The sequence below is a fragment of the Myotis myotis genome, unplaced genomic scaffold (assembly GCF_014108235.1).
Source record: "Myotis myotis isolate mMyoMyo1 unplaced genomic scaffold, mMyoMyo1.p scaffold_m19_p_9, whole genome shotgun sequence".
NCBI classification, from domain to species: domain Eukaryota; kingdom Metazoa; phylum Chordata; class Mammalia; order Chiroptera; family Vespertilionidae; genus Myotis; species Myotis myotis.
In genome coordinates this window covers 30,814,132-30,831,203 of record NW_023416401.1, presented here as the reverse complement: position 1 = coordinate 30,831,203, position 17,072 = coordinate 30,814,132, and the positions used below count along the sequence as shown (strand labels likewise).

General features: G+C 38.2%; 1 protein-coding gene across 13 annotated transcripts in view; it reads right to left on the bottom strand.

The window, feature by feature from the left end:
• LOC118663754 (centrosomal protein of 76 kDa) overlaps positions 1-17,072 on the bottom strand; it is a 149,492-nt gene that overhangs the window by 12,324 nt on the left and 120,096 nt on the right. For 8 of the 13 annotated variants that reach the window (XM_036323683.1, XM_036323688.1, XM_036323689.1 and 5 more), the window contains 4 exons: positions 16,769-16,810; positions 11,665-11,837; positions 3,764-3,854; positions 2,193-2,335 (listed from right to left, as the gene is read on the bottom strand). In XM_036323683.1, coding sequence (XP_036179576.1) covers positions 2,193-2,335; positions 3,764-3,854; positions 11,665-11,837; positions 16,769-16,810 — 449 coding nt within the window. Of the gene's footprint in view, positions 1-10; positions 1,728-2,192; positions 2,336-3,763; positions 3,855-11,664; positions 11,838-16,768; positions 16,811-17,072 lie in introns of those variants that run through there. The other 5 variants (XM_036323682.1, XM_036323685.1, XM_036323693.1 and 2 more) reach the window with 3 other exon arrangements.

The following is a 17,072-nucleotide window of genomic DNA, read 5'->3' as shown; positions in this document are numbered from 1 at the left end:
CAGATAAGGGGAAAAGAAAATGGCAGGGGGAGGAGAAAATAATGCTGAACGTGAATGACCTACAAATAGTGATTACAGAGCATGAAAGAAAAACAGAACAAAACAAAACCACCACAAAGGATGTTAATGGTAGATTCCATGCGTGTGTCCACACCAACATCTGCGCCCATATGTGTAAGTCGGCAATCAAATCATGAAGTCAATCCTAGAGAATCTCAAAGTTTATACAGCAAAGACCTGAACTTCAAATTTCCTAACAGGTTGTCTGGTGAACACTGAGTTTCCTAAACCAGGCTCGCTGGGATGCAGGACTGGGCAACTGCCGCTGTGCCAGCTGTGCCGGAGAGAGTGTGGGAGTGTTGCTCCCCTGGGGAAGGCTCTTAAGACAAGCAGCCTTTCGTTTAGATGGGCAATCACCTTCAATCATTTGACCAATGATGGACAAAAAAATTACATTTTAAAACATCCTAAGGAAAGGAAGGGAGATACAAGAAAAATAATAACAACAAAGACATTTCTGCCATTTTCAGTAAAGGGATTAGAAATACACAATGATTGTTCCTAAAAATACAGCTAAGATTTTAAATGAGCATACTTTAAAAACAATACTTATCAAGCTAGAGGGTACTACACACAGAAGTGCAATTTGATGGATTTCCTGAGATAAGCTTCCAGCAAGAAAAGTCATTACTTGACCCGGATGTTATTTTGTCTCAGCTGGTGCGTAGAGGCTCTTAGAGGGAATATAGTTCTGTGTGGAACCTGAGCACCCAATGCAATGCCTTTCACTGAGACCCTTAGTGACTGCAGACTGGTTTTACTTTGCTCTTTTCCCCACAGAAAAACCCAACTCACAGCCCGACCGACCACACTCTGAGAGTTCCCCTTTGCCAGGAAGTATACTTCATGGGCTCTTGATGTGGACTGATAGTCTTTCTTGGCAAAGCTGTTATTACTACCTGAAACTCCTTTGTAATTGATCTGATGGTTGGTTGATAATTTTAAAATTTAAGTCTAACTTCAACAATGATGTCATATGACATGATCACAAGGCAGGGACACACCTATAAACTGGCTTCTAGGAAAAGCCATGTGAACAGAAGAATCGCCTAATTATCCGACTTGTAAAAAATAACCACTAAGGACCTCCCTCTTACATGTTTTTTAAGTTGTGACAGTAACTGTATATTTTGCTAAAGCAGTAACTTGTTCATATTAACGGAAGTCTTCAGATTTTAAAGTCTGAACCTGTCTAGTTAGAGTTCTGTTTTCCTGCTATATTTAATCAAATATCAGTGTTTTGGTGACTATTTAAGAGGAATCCTGTCAAGAATTGCCATAAAATCATTAATTCTTTAGTTGTATTGTTTGGGAGCAGAGATGACTGATCAAATTTCAACACGGTAAGCTCTGTTCAAACTTAGTATTTTCACAATAACCACACTCTATTCTTCTACTTGGAATGATACATCACAGCCTAAAAATGTGGACTAAGCATATTCCAGTTTATTCATGAGTATCTGAAAAAAACGTTAGATGCTGGGTTGCCAGTGGAACTACTGACTGAAGCCTTGCATCTTGCCTGCACACATTTCTGAAGTTAAGTGGGACTACGAAAGAATCTCTGCAGACCTCCTTTGGCTGGTGATCTATTCTTCCTGGCAGGGCCTTGTGTCCCACGTCCCACTGTTCTGAGAAACGAGTGGCCCCTACATGAATCCAAGTCTCTGGAAAACAGCAAAACTGTCAACCAGTCCCAACAGCAGCTTTGGCTCCAAAATATACTTGGAAACAGTGAATAATGGCTTTCAGTGAATCAAAATTTTCTCCTGGTACTTGTGCTTAATAAACTAGTCTACTGTAGCTAAACTTTGTTGTTTTCATTATTAGTTTTAACAATTTTTAAGTAGATTAATATCTTTTGAAAGGAAGAAAACATTTCTTTAACAACTCATACTTTCAACCACGGATGTTTTCTGTGGGGCAAAAAGGTACTTTAAATGAACAGAGAATGGCCAGCTTTCATTTAGGTTGCTGTTAGGGTTGCTTTTCTTTAGATACTAAAAACAGGTTATTTAAAGTTCATTCTAACCTTTGGAAGTTTTTTCTCCTAATCATCATCTCAAGAAAGCTAACGGTTCTAGGTCCCCTACCTGACCCTGCAGTTACTATGCAGTATTTCCGTTACTTACAAGAGACCGGGAGCTCTGCTTGGACGGTGGCAGAAACTGTCTCACGTTGGTGGGCGTTTCCTTTTCAATGGAATGCCGTCTCTGGGGAGGCTGCCGTCTCTCTGGCTGGGGGGTTGATGATATGGGCAAGAATTTCGGAGGTGCTAGAGAAATGAATTAACTAAGTTAAAATGAATTTTCTTACTGTGAGGACTGTTATAGAAGAATCTTTGCAAGATAAACTTGATACAGAAATTGCAAGAAAAAAGCAAAAAATATTCATTCAAATTCCTACCTAGAAACACAATATAAGTACAGTCTCAAATTTGTACATACAAATGCCCTCATGTTGTTTTCCACAGAATTTTGCAATTAAGGAGTTCAGGCATTATTCAACAAATCATGTAAAATACGCATTTTGTATATCTAAAAGTCTCCCAAATCAAACCAAAATTCTTTTAAAAATGTTTTTATTTTCCAATATTATTCTGTGTTAATTTCAGATATACAGCATAGCGGTTAAACAATCATGCACTTTACAGAGTGACATTAACGAAGTTCTAGTATTCCTTCCTCGGCATGCATAGCCACTCTCTAACTTTCCCTGATATGCAGCTGCTTTTGAATGTCCTAATGTATAATGTCTGGCTCTCAAAGGGGGAAAAAAACAAAAAAATGAAAGAAGGGGGTGCCGGCCTTTAAAAGCTTTGGGAGTCCCTCGAGCTGGAGCAGAGGGTAGCTAGCAGAAATGCAACAATGGCTGCCCACCTCTGGAGTCAGAGGCAGCAACCAGGGCACAGCATTTGGTGACAGGGTCCTTTTGGTCCACTCTGGCTAATGCAAGCTTTGTGCAAGCTGCTCCAGAAGCAGCACACAACCATCTGCCAGGGGCTGGGCGTAGAGGATGAGTAGCTGGTTCTATGCTGACAGCTGACTAGAATTAACCACAATTTACTACCCAAGTCTTCCCCTGGAAGTTGTAAGCCTTCAACAGACTCAAGAGTTCTAAAACAGAGCAAAGTCTGTCAGAGCAACTGTTGTCTGGTGCTACCTACTCCCTCCATCTTCCCAGAATCTTCTTCCTTAATATAAAAATTTTAATCCTTTATAAAATCTTATAAATAAAAATGTAATAAAAGCATTTAGAAGTCACTTAACCTTCTATTCTAAAATTATAAATTGCTTTTACTATTTACACATGTCCTGTGGGTATGAATATATAGATATGGAACATGTGTATATGTGTGTGGACGGTAATAACAAGTGTGATTATTGGACTTCTTGTGTAAATTCAGACAAGGAGGTAATTAATATAAAAAACACACACAGACAACTGACTTATTTCCTACAACTGTTATCTGTAAACCCAAAGGTGACTGATCTAAGTTAAAAACCTGAATCCTGTTATTAGTTTAGCCTTACCTTAAATGTCACTCTAGGAATATACTGAATATTTTTGTTTTTGACTAGTGAAGTTCCAGGCTTAGTTCTTTATACCCAAAATAACTACAAGGCACTTTGGGATCCCCGACTTGAGGACAAGTGTGTTTTTAAGGTGTCTGATGCTAGTTCTTTGTGCCACAAATACTTACTCTTCCTTGTGGACACAGCCTCCAGGAATGGATCTTCAAGGAAGGAGGGAGACACACTGCTGCTGCTGGCTGATTTGTGCAGAGTCTCTTCCTGGGAAAGGAAAGAACAGAGAAATTGTGAGATTCCTAGACTAATTAATAACATTTTACTGTTAGTGCTCTCCTGCTAAGTAATAACATTTTGTTATTAAATATTTATTTTAACACAAGACACCAAATTATAATGTAAAAAAAAAAATCAAAGTAAGTAGAAGATGAACTAGACAGGATCTAAAATTAGATATTCTGGGTTTGTGTCCCAGCTTTGTCCCTTATTAGAGTGATGTGACATTTTGCAAGCATCTTATCTTAATGTCATCATTTGTTTTTTTAAAATAAATTTTTATTTTTCAATTACAGTTGACATACAATATCATATTAGATTCAGGTGTACAACACAGTAATTAGATTTATAACTTATGAAGTGATCACCCCGATAAATCTAGTACCCAGCAGGCACTATACATAGTTATTACAATATTACTGACTTTGTAACTATCAATTTGTATTTCTTAACCCCTTACTTTTTTCACCCAGCCCTCAACCTGCTTCTCACCTGGCAACCATTAAAATGTTCTCTGTAGCCCTACTGGGTTTGGCTCAGTGGACAGAGCATCAGCCTGCAGACTGAAGGGTCCCAGGTTCGATTACGGTCAAGGGCATGTACCTTGGTTGCGGGCACTTCCCCAGTAGGGGGTGTGCAGGAGGCAGCTGATCGATGTTTCTCTCTCATCGATGTTTCTAACTCTCTATCTCTCCCCCTTCCTCTCTGTAAAAAAATCAATAAAATATATTAAAATAAAATAAAGTGTTCTCTGTATCTATGAGTTTGATTTTCTTTTTGTTTGGTCGTTTGTTTTTCTGAGTCCACATATAAGTGAAATCACATGGCATTTGTCTTCCTCTGTCTGACTTATTTCCCTGAGCACAATACCTCTAGGTCCATCCACACTGTTGCAGATGGCAAGATTTCATTCTTTTGTGGGGCTGAGTCAGACTCCATTGTATATATGTACCACTTCTTTATCCATTCATCCACTGATAGTTAGCTTGCTTATATATCTTGGCTATTGTAAATAATGTGGCAATGAACATGTGGGTATATATGTCTTTTCATATTAGTGTTTTGGGTTTCTTCAGATAAATACCAAGAAGTGAAACTGCTGGGTCCCTCTTTGTCTCTCGTTATAGTCTTTGTTTTAAAGTTTATTTTGTCTGGTTATAAGTACTGCTACCCCAGGTTTTTTGTTTGTTTTTTTTCCATTTTCATGAAATATCTTTTTCCACTCCTTTACTTTCAGTCTGTGTGTGTCATCTGAAGTGAATCTCTTGTACACAGCATATGTAAGGTGTGGTTTTTTTTTTTTTATCCATTCAGCCGCCTTACACTTTTGATTAAATGCTTTAATCCATGTACATCTAAAGTAATTGCTGACAGATATGTAGTAATTGTATTTGATTATTTATATTTTTTATTCCTCTTTTAACTCCTCATGCTCCCCTTTCCCCTCCTCCTCCAAGAAGTCCCTTTAACATTTCTGTAATACTGGTTTGGTGCTGATGAACTCCCTTAGCTTTTTCTTGTCTGGGGAAATCTTTATCTCTCTTTTAATTCTAAATGATAGCTTTGCTGGGTAGAGTAATCTTAGTTGTAAGTTCCTTCTTTGAATATTTCATGCCAATCCCTTCTGGCCTGCGCATTTTCTGTTGACAAATTAGCTGACAGTCTTAGGGGAGCCCCCTTGTAGGTAACATTTTCTCTTGCTGCTTTTAAGATCCTTGTCTTTAACCTCTGCCTTTAAAATTGATTTTTAGAGAGGGACAAAGGAAGAGAGAGAGAAATATCAATGGTAAGAGAGACACATTGAACAGCGCCATATGCGCACCACCTGGGGATCGAACTGGTAACCTAGGCATGTGCCCTGACCAGGAATTTAATCCATGACATTCCAGTGCATGGGATAATGCTCCAAGCACTGAGCTACACTGGCCAGGGCAACCTTTACCATTTTAATTATGATGTGCCTTGGGGTGAGCCCGTTTGGCTTCATCTTGCATGGGACTCTCTCTGCTTCCTGGACTTGTATATCTATTTCCTTTGATAGGTAGGGAAGTTTTCTGTTGTTATTTCTTTAAATAGGTTTCCAATTCCTTGATCTTTCTTTTCTACTTCTGGTACCCCTATGATACAAATGTTACTAAGTTCAATATTATTCTAGAGCAGCGGTTCTCAACCTGTGGGCCGCGACCCCTTTGGGGGTCGAATGACCCTTTCACAGGGGTCGCCTAAGACCATCAGAAAACACATATATAATTACATATTGTTTTTGTGATTAATCACTATGCTTTAATTATGTTCATTTTGTAACAATGAAAATACATCCTGCATATCAGATATTTACATTACAATTCATAACAGTAGCAAAATTAGTTATGAAGTAGCAACGAAAATAATTTTATGGTTGGGGGTCACCACAACATGAGGAACTGTATTAAAGGGTCACGGCATTGAGAAGGTTGAGAACCACTGTTCTAGAGGCCCTTTAAACTATTCTCATTTTTAAAAATTTCTTTTTTGCTGTTCTAATTGGGTGTTTTCTGCCACCTCACTTTCCAAATCACTGATTCGATCCTCTGCTTCATTTAATCTACCATTGATTCCCTCTAATATATTATTCTTCAATTGTTATTGTATTCTTCACTTCTGACTGATTCTTTTTTATGTTTTCTATCTCCATTTTTTGGTTTCCTATTTCTTTGTTAAAATTCTCACTAAATTCATATACTCTTCCTCTAAGTTAATTGAACATCCTTAAAACCAACATTTTGAATTCTGCATCTGACAGATTGCTTGTCTCCATTTTTTTGGTTCTTTTTCTGGAGTTTTGCTCTGTTCTTCATTTGAGACGTGTTTCTTTGTCTCCTCGCTCTGACAGCCTCCCTGTGGTTGTTTCTATGCATTAGGTAGAGCTGCAACATCTCCTGGTCTCGGTAGAGAGGCCTTATGTAGTAGGTGTCCTATGGGCCCAGTAGCACAGTCTCCCTAGTCACCTGAGCTGGGTCTCTAGCTGGGTCCCTCATGTGGGGTGTACGTGCCCCTTTACTGTAGTTGAGCCTTGAGGCACGTCAATGGAAGGGGTTGATCCTCAGGCTGATTGATTGTGAGGACTGGCCATGACTGTAGTGAAGGAGCAGTTGTGCAAGGGCTGACCCTATGGAGCTAGATTCACTTTAGTGGGGCCCTGATGCCGGCCGAATCTGCCGTTTGGGTGTGTTGTTTGTTGAGGTGGTTGTGTGATGCTCTGGTTGTGGTCTGGAAGCTGACCACTGGGTGCAATGCTTCTGGGGCCTCTTGAGTGGTGCATGCCAAAATTAGCCACTGCCCGTGCCTTACCTGGGGCTACATGGTATGAGCTACAAAGTGATGTCCAGATGGATGCCACTTGTGCTGGGCTTGAGGTACTGACACTCTAACTACTAAACTCACCAGCCAGGGCAGTTTAGTTGTAATTTTGATGTGGTCATGGGAGGAGGCAAGTACAGCACTTACCTACTGTACCCATCTTGAACAGAACTCTTAGTTTCATCATTTTCAGAAGAGGGTATATATTGCCCTGGCCAGTGATGCTCAGTTGGTTGGGCACTGTCCTGTGCACCAAAAGGTGCCGGTTTGGTTCCCGATTAGGGCACATGTCCGGGTTGGGGGCTCGATCCCCAGTGGAGGGCATACAGCAGGAGGCAGCAGATCGATGTTTCTCTCTCACATTGATGTTTCTCTCTCTCTCTTCCTTCCTCTCTATATAAAAATCAATAAAAAAATTATTTTTTTTAAAATAAGAGTAGTATTATTGGAAAGATCAGATGAGATACTGCATTCTAAAAGCTTAACACATTACCTGGTCTATAATAAATGGTGGTTAATATTTTTATTAGGGGAATATTCAACACATTTATAACAGTAATAGACTGGGAACCCCATGAGGCTAGAGGCCATGTGTCTTACTCATTGCTATTACCTAGTATCAAATCCATCACTTAGTATATAATGAATAAACATTTTTTGAATAAACGGATGAAAATAAACATTCCATGAAATGCCATAATTGTAGAAAAGTGTCTACATTGTGCCAAATAAAACTTAAATTCCCATTACCAGTGAGAAAAGATCTTATTGGTTTATACTATACCAAAATGAAGTACAATACTTACTCATAAAAAATTTATTATCTACTCTATGACTGGGAATACACATTAACTATAAGGCAATTTATTTCCATAATATCTATAGTAAACTGATAAATATTTTTAAATATAGAAGAAAATCAGGTTAATATAGTAATCTATGATTATGTAAGACAAATAGTTAATGAAAATTCTCTTAGACCTACTTAGTTAAGGTGACTTTAAGAATTAGCCATTCACTAAAAATTGGCCTCACCTAAAACCTGCTGAAAGCGTTAGTTTCAAACAAGTTACAATTCAAAGGATCTTATCGAAGAACAGAAGAAAACAAGACTGTGTAAACCACACGGTTCAAACAAAGAAGGTTGGGACAGTGACCTCCACGCTCTTGATACTTACCATGAAAAACAAATCAAGCCATGTAAACAAATCCTCAAGCTCAGAGTCATACAAATCTCCAGAAAAGCTATCAAACAACTAGCATGACCTCCTTCTTCTTATGGAAGGTCAAAAGGAAATAAAAGTCAAGAGTTTTTCTTAGGAAACGAAAAAAAAAGTCATCACAGCACTTTCCAAATAATTATGAGGTGGGTGATACCCTGATTTAAACAGGAGAAATCAGCCCCCTGCCTCACATACTTCAGCCCATCTTTCCAAGAAACATTTTTAAAGCCTAATTTCACAGAACTCTGAGAGGTATGTCCACACTTTTCACCCTCCTCTTCTTTACTGATTTGAATTCTCCCACTATGAATAGCCAACCTGTCCTAGGGCAGATGGGCTAAATACAAACCAGTTCATAGGAGACAGAAAAAAGTGTGGGGATGCTGACCAAAACATATTTCTAGAAATAGTTTGAGAAACAGTTCAAAGCAAAAATGTAGCATAGTTACAACAGTTTTGTTATTTATAATTCCCAAATAAGGGACTGGTTAAATAAAATATGGTAAACTATTATGAAGGAATACCACACAGATATTAGGCATCATGTTGGAAAAGGTTATTTAATGAGATGGGGAAATGCTCATGATATATATTTTTTTAAATAAAAACCATGGGTTAGTTCTACTTCTGGCAAAATGATAGGTTAGATAACCTATTTCTAAGGTCAAAAGTGGTTTCTGGGGCCAAGTTTAACAAATGGCCAAGTTTAATAACTAGGGAACTTTCAAAAGCTTGCAGTTAATGCTTATTATTTATTATTTAACTATTATTATTTAAATGTACAAAGCTGCCAGATAAGTCTTAAGAGATCTCACTCATATGTGGAATCTAATGAACAAAATAAACTGATGAACCAAATAGATAAAGAGACGTAGAAGCATGGAACAGACTGGAATCTCAGAGAAAAAGGCGAGGGATCTGTTTTCTAAATGTTAAAGTTTGAACATTTAGATATTTTAAAATTATATTTAGAAGTTTTAAAATTCTATATTCAGAAGAAAGGAAAATAATATGTATGTTCATTTAGTACACTTTTGACTAGTCTATCTTTAGTACTTAAAAACATCAATTTTAATTTGAAGAGGGAGAAAAATGCTTAGTTCCAGGCCAATTCTAAGAAAAATGCTTAGTTCTAAGAACATTCACTTGTTCCATGAGTCTGAGATTTCCACTACCACTGACTAAGAAACTATGGCTCATCCAGGCTCAACTCAGCAGCCAGCAACAAAGGTCTGAGTTAGCTGAAACCCCGCTATAACACATCTCTTTTCAGCACCTTCTTTCTTGCTTCATATTTGAACTGATGATGAGTAGATGCTCAAAAATGGCCTCCCTCTGGTTAAAAGAATTGTATCTAGCAAATCATCTCAAGATTTGGATTTGGGACGCTAGCAGATCTTCAAAAAAAGGACAACCAAGAAGACTGTAGAGGCTGCCCATTTATCTTATGATGGCCAGGTACATAGTCTTGCCTCAAGAGATGAGTGGAGGAGGAAAAGAAAAGTTGTTAAAAATGGTTCAGTAGGTGAAGGAGGAGCACCCCTTGTCCTTCAGACCAGTGCTGTCCCACAGAGCTCCTCCGCTAAGGGTGGCACTGTGGTCTGTGCCATCCAGTATGGCCACCACCAGCCACATGTGGCCACTGAGCACTTAAGAACTGGAACTGGGGAGTTTTAAATTTACTTAATTTTAATACATTTTAAATTTCAACAGTCACAGCGATTAGTGGTTACTATAGTGAACAGTACAGAGCTAGACAGTCTTTTAATTTCAATCGCTGTTCTCACAGGTTAGTATGAATTTATCTAAATATGCAAGTGTCTACTGGGTGTTAAGAACTGAGGATATAAAGTGAATTCAGCACAGTCCCTCTTTTGAGGGAGCTTGCCCTCTGGTGGGAGAGAGAAATACATGGGTTATGATACTACAGTGTTCAGTCGCCTAACGTAACAGAGAGAAGGGAAGATTATTATTGGGACCACAGAGAAGGGGGGCCTAATCGGTTAGGGGTGTCGGGGAAAAGAGAAGGCAAGGTACATGCTGACGGTTAAAGGATAAACAGGAGTTAGGAATGAAGGTAGACTGCAGACACACGAAGCACAGAGCTGAGGAAGGAGGGAATGTGCAGAGAAGAACAAATGGCTGAGTGTGGCTGAAGTGTAGACTGAGGTAGGGAGTGGTGGCACAGGCATCAGGTCACCAGGTTATTTGGGGACATGAACTTAATCCTGTAAGTGGCGAGGAGCCTTCAAAAGGTGTCAAGCAGGAGGGGGGTCAGATGGAATTGGGAAGGCTAGGAAGGAGGAAGGTAAGAGGGGCCTGAAGAGAGAGAGACAGCCTTTGTGACAGTGTGCACTGAAGTCAGGCAGCAGTAAGGATATTTCTTTATTATTCCTAATGTTTGAAAAATATTTAGTAACAAAATTGTTATTATTGGTATCTTCTGGGTTAGGGGTGGAGACTGATGAGAGGGGAATTAAAGAATAACGCCTTAAATTCTACCCTGGATGAATGTGGAGAGGGTGGAGCCAGCAGCCACATTAGCAAACAGAAGATGAGAAGCTGGCTGTGTGTGTTGTTGGTGTGGTGGAGGCGGCCGGGGGGTGGAGCCAGGAGGAAGGGGGGCAAGAATATGATTTTGAGGATGGAGCAGAGGAGATATACAATACTGAGCTGCAGACAGAGGACTGAGAGATTTGGGAAGCATCAGCAACAGCATCCTTCCTGTTTCTTGAAAACAAGGATGTTAGATCTTGCCCAGAGGGCAGCAGTGAAAGATGAACTCTGGAGAACACTGGCAGCTTTCTTTCCGAGGCCTGCCTGATGTTATCACAGAAAGGACAACCTTCAGTGGGGATGTGTCAGTGTGTGTGTATTTCAGCGAGAGAAGTAAATGGATGATTATTCTACAGTGTTAAGTGTTTTTAGTGGAAATATGTCTTTCTTTTCCCTTCCTCCATTTAAAAGGTATTTAAGATAATGTAAGTCTAAAAATTGTTGACTTATTTTAACCCCATCGTAATCTAAGGCTATATCAATATTTTAAAACTTATTCTATATACTATGGTCATTATGTTGATCTTTACTAAGTGACAGCGAATAATCCTGTTTTATTTCCTGCTAAACCAATCAATTTTAATCCTAACTTTACTGCTTGAAAAATGGGGAGGTCAGCGAGTGTCAGCATCCTGAACTCGAAGTCCAGCTTTGTGAACCAGGGCCTCGCGGGACCTCACCTCGGAGTCAGAGCTGTCCAGTTCAGACAGAGTCGGAGCTTTCAGGAGCCTCTTCCGCTGCACAGGCACCTGCTGTGCAGCATTTAGCCCATTTTCTTTTCTTTGTGATGTTAAACCTCCATTCACCACTGATGATTCCGCAGTGCTCTTTGGAGATTCAGGGGTAGTTACATCTGGTAAGAGAAAGAAGAAAGCTCACCTTTTCTTGAGCTAAGAAAGGTAATCAGTGGACAAAACACACTTCCCCAAGTACCTGCACTCAGAAACACACACCAGTGACATAGCATTTCCATGTCACACAAATACAGCACAGCAGCTTGATACACCTATGTATGCAAAACATTTTTGTTATATATTAACTGTCGGATTCAACTGAAGAAAACCTTTAACTGACTAATGATATATTCACATTTATAGGTTAAAATTTAGAGCTAAAATAAGTTCTACAGATAACTGACTCAACTTCTTCCTTTTCCAGAGGCTCAGAGAGGCTAGTTTTACTTTAGACTCTAAAGAGCTAGTGATGGGTGGATCAAAGTGATGGCATGCATGAAGCCTAAGTAAGTGTACGGTTGTCAGGTACGAACATCACTTGATTTAAAATAGCTAATAACCCATATTCATATAAACATGAACACAAAGAATCTGGGATACAATCCTTCTGATAAAGCTGACTTAGTTTATTCAGCGCTCCAATCTGGATGGGAAAGCAACGTAACAAATTAAAGAAATGCAGGGTACAGAGCAGAGCACAGAGTATACAGTACAGTAAGATGCAGATGGCTCTGCTCAAAGTCAAGCTCTGCTGCTGGTGACCTAACCTCCTGTTACCTCATCTATAAAATGGGCTAACAACAGACATGAGTTTGTTGTGAGGATTAAATAAGTTAACAACTGTACTAGTATATAAAATACTTTATGCTGTGTGTATTACAGGCAGTTCACCGTGAATGTAAGCAATTAATAACACCGATTTGTATCTACATTAGCAAGTAAGTAAGCCAAGGATCAGAGTGATTTAGCCAGTCACACAGCTAGTGTGTGGCGGAAACTTGAATCCTAGTCAGTACCGATTCTAAAGTCCACTTTTTTTTTTTTCCCATTGTAGCCTGGAATTCTCCAATGCAAGTGGAACCACTTTTCCTCAGTATTTCAAATGAATTGTTAAACATCAACGTTTAATAACTAACTACCAAATTAGAGTATTTAAAGATGGGAAAAAGCAGTCACTGTATAATTTAAGTTCCAGGTCAGCACCATGAGCAGGTCTGTGCACATGGAACGGTCTGAAGCCCCTGTAGCTGGGGGTAAGGGTACACTAAGCGAAAAAGACATGCTTCCAGCTCCTTTACGAGGGGAAAGCATTGTAACTGGTTATTATAAAATTAAGAATCAGTAGTTCCCCCCCAACGCATAATATTTATATGCTTGAAGTTTAAGAAGTGGATTTCCAGGAAAGATTAAGTATATAAATGTGTTCTAGTACAGCCTTCTATAACATTATCTGACTTAATATTTATAATTTCTGTTTATTTTGAGAGATCAAGACGGCCAGAGAACACTCCCTTGTGAACTAGAAGGAAAGGTTTGAGTAAGCTAGGAAGGATGGAGGAAAGGAAAAAAGAAGGAAGAAGACAGACATACCATCCATTAATCATTTACCAGTTTACATAAAATTTCTAACAGAAATTTTGACAACACATGCACTACTTTTGTTATGTTTCCAGGTATTAAGTAGCTAGAACAAATAAATGATTAGGGAGGAGGTATGCTGAAGGGGACAAAAGGGTAAAAGCAGCGAGTTTTTACACACAGTATAATGGTTAAAGTCTTCAAATACAGCTTTAATAAGGAGGTGTAGAGAGTGGTAGGCTGCCACACTTAGGAGTAATTTCAAAGTTTTCTAGAAAGCAAAGGAGGAAATGATTGGGCTGATTAATTCCTAGTCAAGAAAAAAGGTAGTGCTTAAATATGGTCTTGAAGTATATATACATATTTTTTAATTTCTTTTTTTTTTTTTTTCAGAGAGAAAAGGAGAGGGAGAGAGACATAGAAACATCAATAATAAGAGAGAATCACTGATTGGCTACCTCCTGCATGCCCCCAACTGGGACTGAGCCTGCAATCCAGGCATGTGCCCTTGACCAGAATGGAAGCAGGGCCCCTTCGGTTAGCAGGCCAATGCTTTATCCACTGAGCCAAACCGGCTAGGGCAGAAATACATGTTTTTAAAAACCTGATTCTATAGTGTAACTCATTTCACACCCTTCCTATGGAATTGTTCATGTTGTTGTACTAGTTAGTCTTTCAAGAGAAAGCACAAAGTTAAAATTGCACTCTCTTTCATCCCTCTTAACTACCCATTCAATCGAGGCTCCCAAATTGGAGGTATAGTGAGAACGCAGCGCAGTCAGCTTCCCAAGGCAGGTCTCACATTCCCAATCTATCAGGTCAGGTGAGACCACTTAGGAGTGCCTGGAGGAACACTGAGACAGTTTTAGTGGTTATATATTTACTTTAATGTTTAAAAAAAAATACTTTATCAGATGCATGATTTTATGGATGTTTTTGCTTAAGATATTTAAGCCATTTATGATAGATTTAAAAAACTTAAAATAATACCTGGTAGCACTTAAGTCTGGCAAAAATCATGAGGATGGTATCTGAACTGAAGCTTAGGAAACACTGTTAAATGATAAGGGCTGCCATGAGTTCATTTCATTCTCAAGGCAGGGATTTGAGAAATTACCCATTAGCTTATACTCTTCTGTTCAAATAAATAAATCCTCATTACTTTAGTGTGAGAAAACCAAATACTTAGATAAAACTTTGTACATCCACATAAAACATAATTTCTTGAGGAAAACAACTGATATTTATAACTAAACAAAGTATTTAAGATGCTCGATATGGCTTTAAAAGTCACATATCTCAGGTTCAGTGCATGGCCATGATATTGAATACTTTATTATAATAACTTTATGTGTATTAGATACACCCAGTTGCTGCCTTACTTAGTTGGAGGAAATATAACTGGGATACAGATTACATATTTAATATTTGCATTGTAAAAATAAATTATACTTACCTTAATTAATGTTGAATAGATTAAAATTTTCCACTAAGGATTAATATTTCTAAGATATACCTAAGCAACAGAATATACTTTATGTCTTATTCTACACTTGAGTTCAGGGGAATTATTTACATGTTTCAATATTTACTCCTTAGTTTTCCAACTTGGCATTAGGTTAAAGAATGGATCCATCTTTTCCATTTATAATTTTTTAAATATTGATCTTAGAGGGAAGGAAGGAGAGAGAAAGGACAACATCAGTGTGAGAGAGAACATCGATTGGTTGCCTTCTGTATATGCCCTGTCCAGGGACTGAACCCACAACCTAGGTATATGCCCTGACTGGGAATCGAACCCACCACCTTTTGGTGTACAGGATGATGCTCCAACCAGCTAAGCCACCCAGTCAGGGCCCATTTATAATTTGTCAAGATGCAACAATGAAAAAATAAAAGTAGCACAAGAAATTGAGAACAAAGCATGTAGAAATCATGAAGTATATACACTAAATTATAAAGTAAACTATAGCAAATGATGAGCAGTGAAAGCACATAAAAACTTTTTGTTACTCGTTTATATCAAGGAGGTCAACTACCAATATCTTTCTTCCCAATACACAACCCATCATATAACCTATAAGAACCCAAAATACACCTATATATAATATGTGTGGGCATGCATAATGTCTAGACCAGTCACCTGTGCTTAATTGTGTTAGCCAACGGTCAATGTGTTTAGATAGCCAGCCACTCTCATACAGTCCAACTGATGGAAACATCTTTAGTAGATATTTAGAAGTGGTAGAGTGTCTGTAATATATACTGCCAACTTTTACGAGACTGGTAGTAACTTATATATTCCAAAACATTTCTGAGTTTATTTTCCAGAACAAAATTTTTTATAAGGTTACTCTGCAAATGGTTGGTAAAATAAAAATTTTCAAGCAGATAAAAGAAAATAGAAAAGCTCTTTAGTGGTCAGTCAAAAGAAGAAAGTGAAGAATGTAAATTATTTATTTGAATTTCTTAAAAGCACAAATATCAGTCATGTCTGAGACCTACAAATATAAAAAGAAGTTTAAAAAAGTTAGGAACTAGTTTAGCAGTTGAAAGATACTCAGTAAATAGTCATAAACAGAATATAATACTAGAACTCTGGCTCTTTGAATATGAATTTGTATTTAATATATGCCAACAATTCCATGGCATATAAAAGAAAATTCTGGAAGAAAATATTAGTCCCAACATCTTATCTCATTTTATGTTCAAGACGACAGCTTCTGAAATTAAAAATTCTAACTTGCAAAATAATTTACAAGGATTAAGTTGGCTTGGAAACTTCGCTTATACATAGTTTAAAAAGAGGGCTGATTTTACAGATCACATTTACTCATTAATAGTTGTTTGTTTCACTATTAATCCCTGTCTACTTAACAGGAGGGGTCTAAACTTGTACAACAAACCCGGGGCTCCTATTTTACAACCAATGCCATTCCGTGCCTTTCTGTTTTCATGCTGTTAATGAGCACTCACAACTGTTTGTGACTTGGCCTTTCTACAGGAAGCAGAGAGATACAAGTTCTTGCCCATCAACTGAGAAGCGGCAGTTCTCTGAAGTAGCTGACAGTTTTTAGTTTAGCTACTAAAATGCTTTAGAGAATAAGCAGTGTCAAAACTTTGTTTCTTGAAAGGTTTTTTTCTAGTCTCTTAAAGCAAGGTTCTGCTGTCGACTGTGACATCACTGCTTTAGAAGACTGCGGGTGAGTGAGAGACCATAAGGATCGGCAGCCGCGGTCCATAACCGTACGTGTGGCGTAATGGTTCCTCCATACCCCTTGGTAGGCAACAGATTTATTGCAGTTTTACTTTTTTAAAAGTATAAGCAGAAAGTATTATTTTACTGACCACAGCTTAGAAGAAGCCTTTCAATTTTCTTTTTTGACATGTTTGAACGAGCAGATGAATGAAATGTATTTCACAGAAACCACAAAACCCACGTCAGGTGTGAAAGCATTTTTTTTTTTTTTACCTGACAAGTCAAAACTGTAAGACATGCTAAGTGGCCGCACTGCTGAAAAAAAGAAAACAAACAATAAAAAGAAAATAATTCAGCTGTTAGAAATATACAGGGAGGACAAAAAAGAAGGGAAAATTCGAGAAGACCTGGAGTGGCACATTTCAGACTGTACGGCAGAAGGCAGTGAATAAAAATCTAAAATATAATGAAACCGTGAATCTTAGTTTCAAGTCTATCACTCAGACTTCAAATGAAGTAACATTAAAAGAAGAAGAAAACTTTTTAAGGAACATGTTAAAAATAAGCATGATAAAGA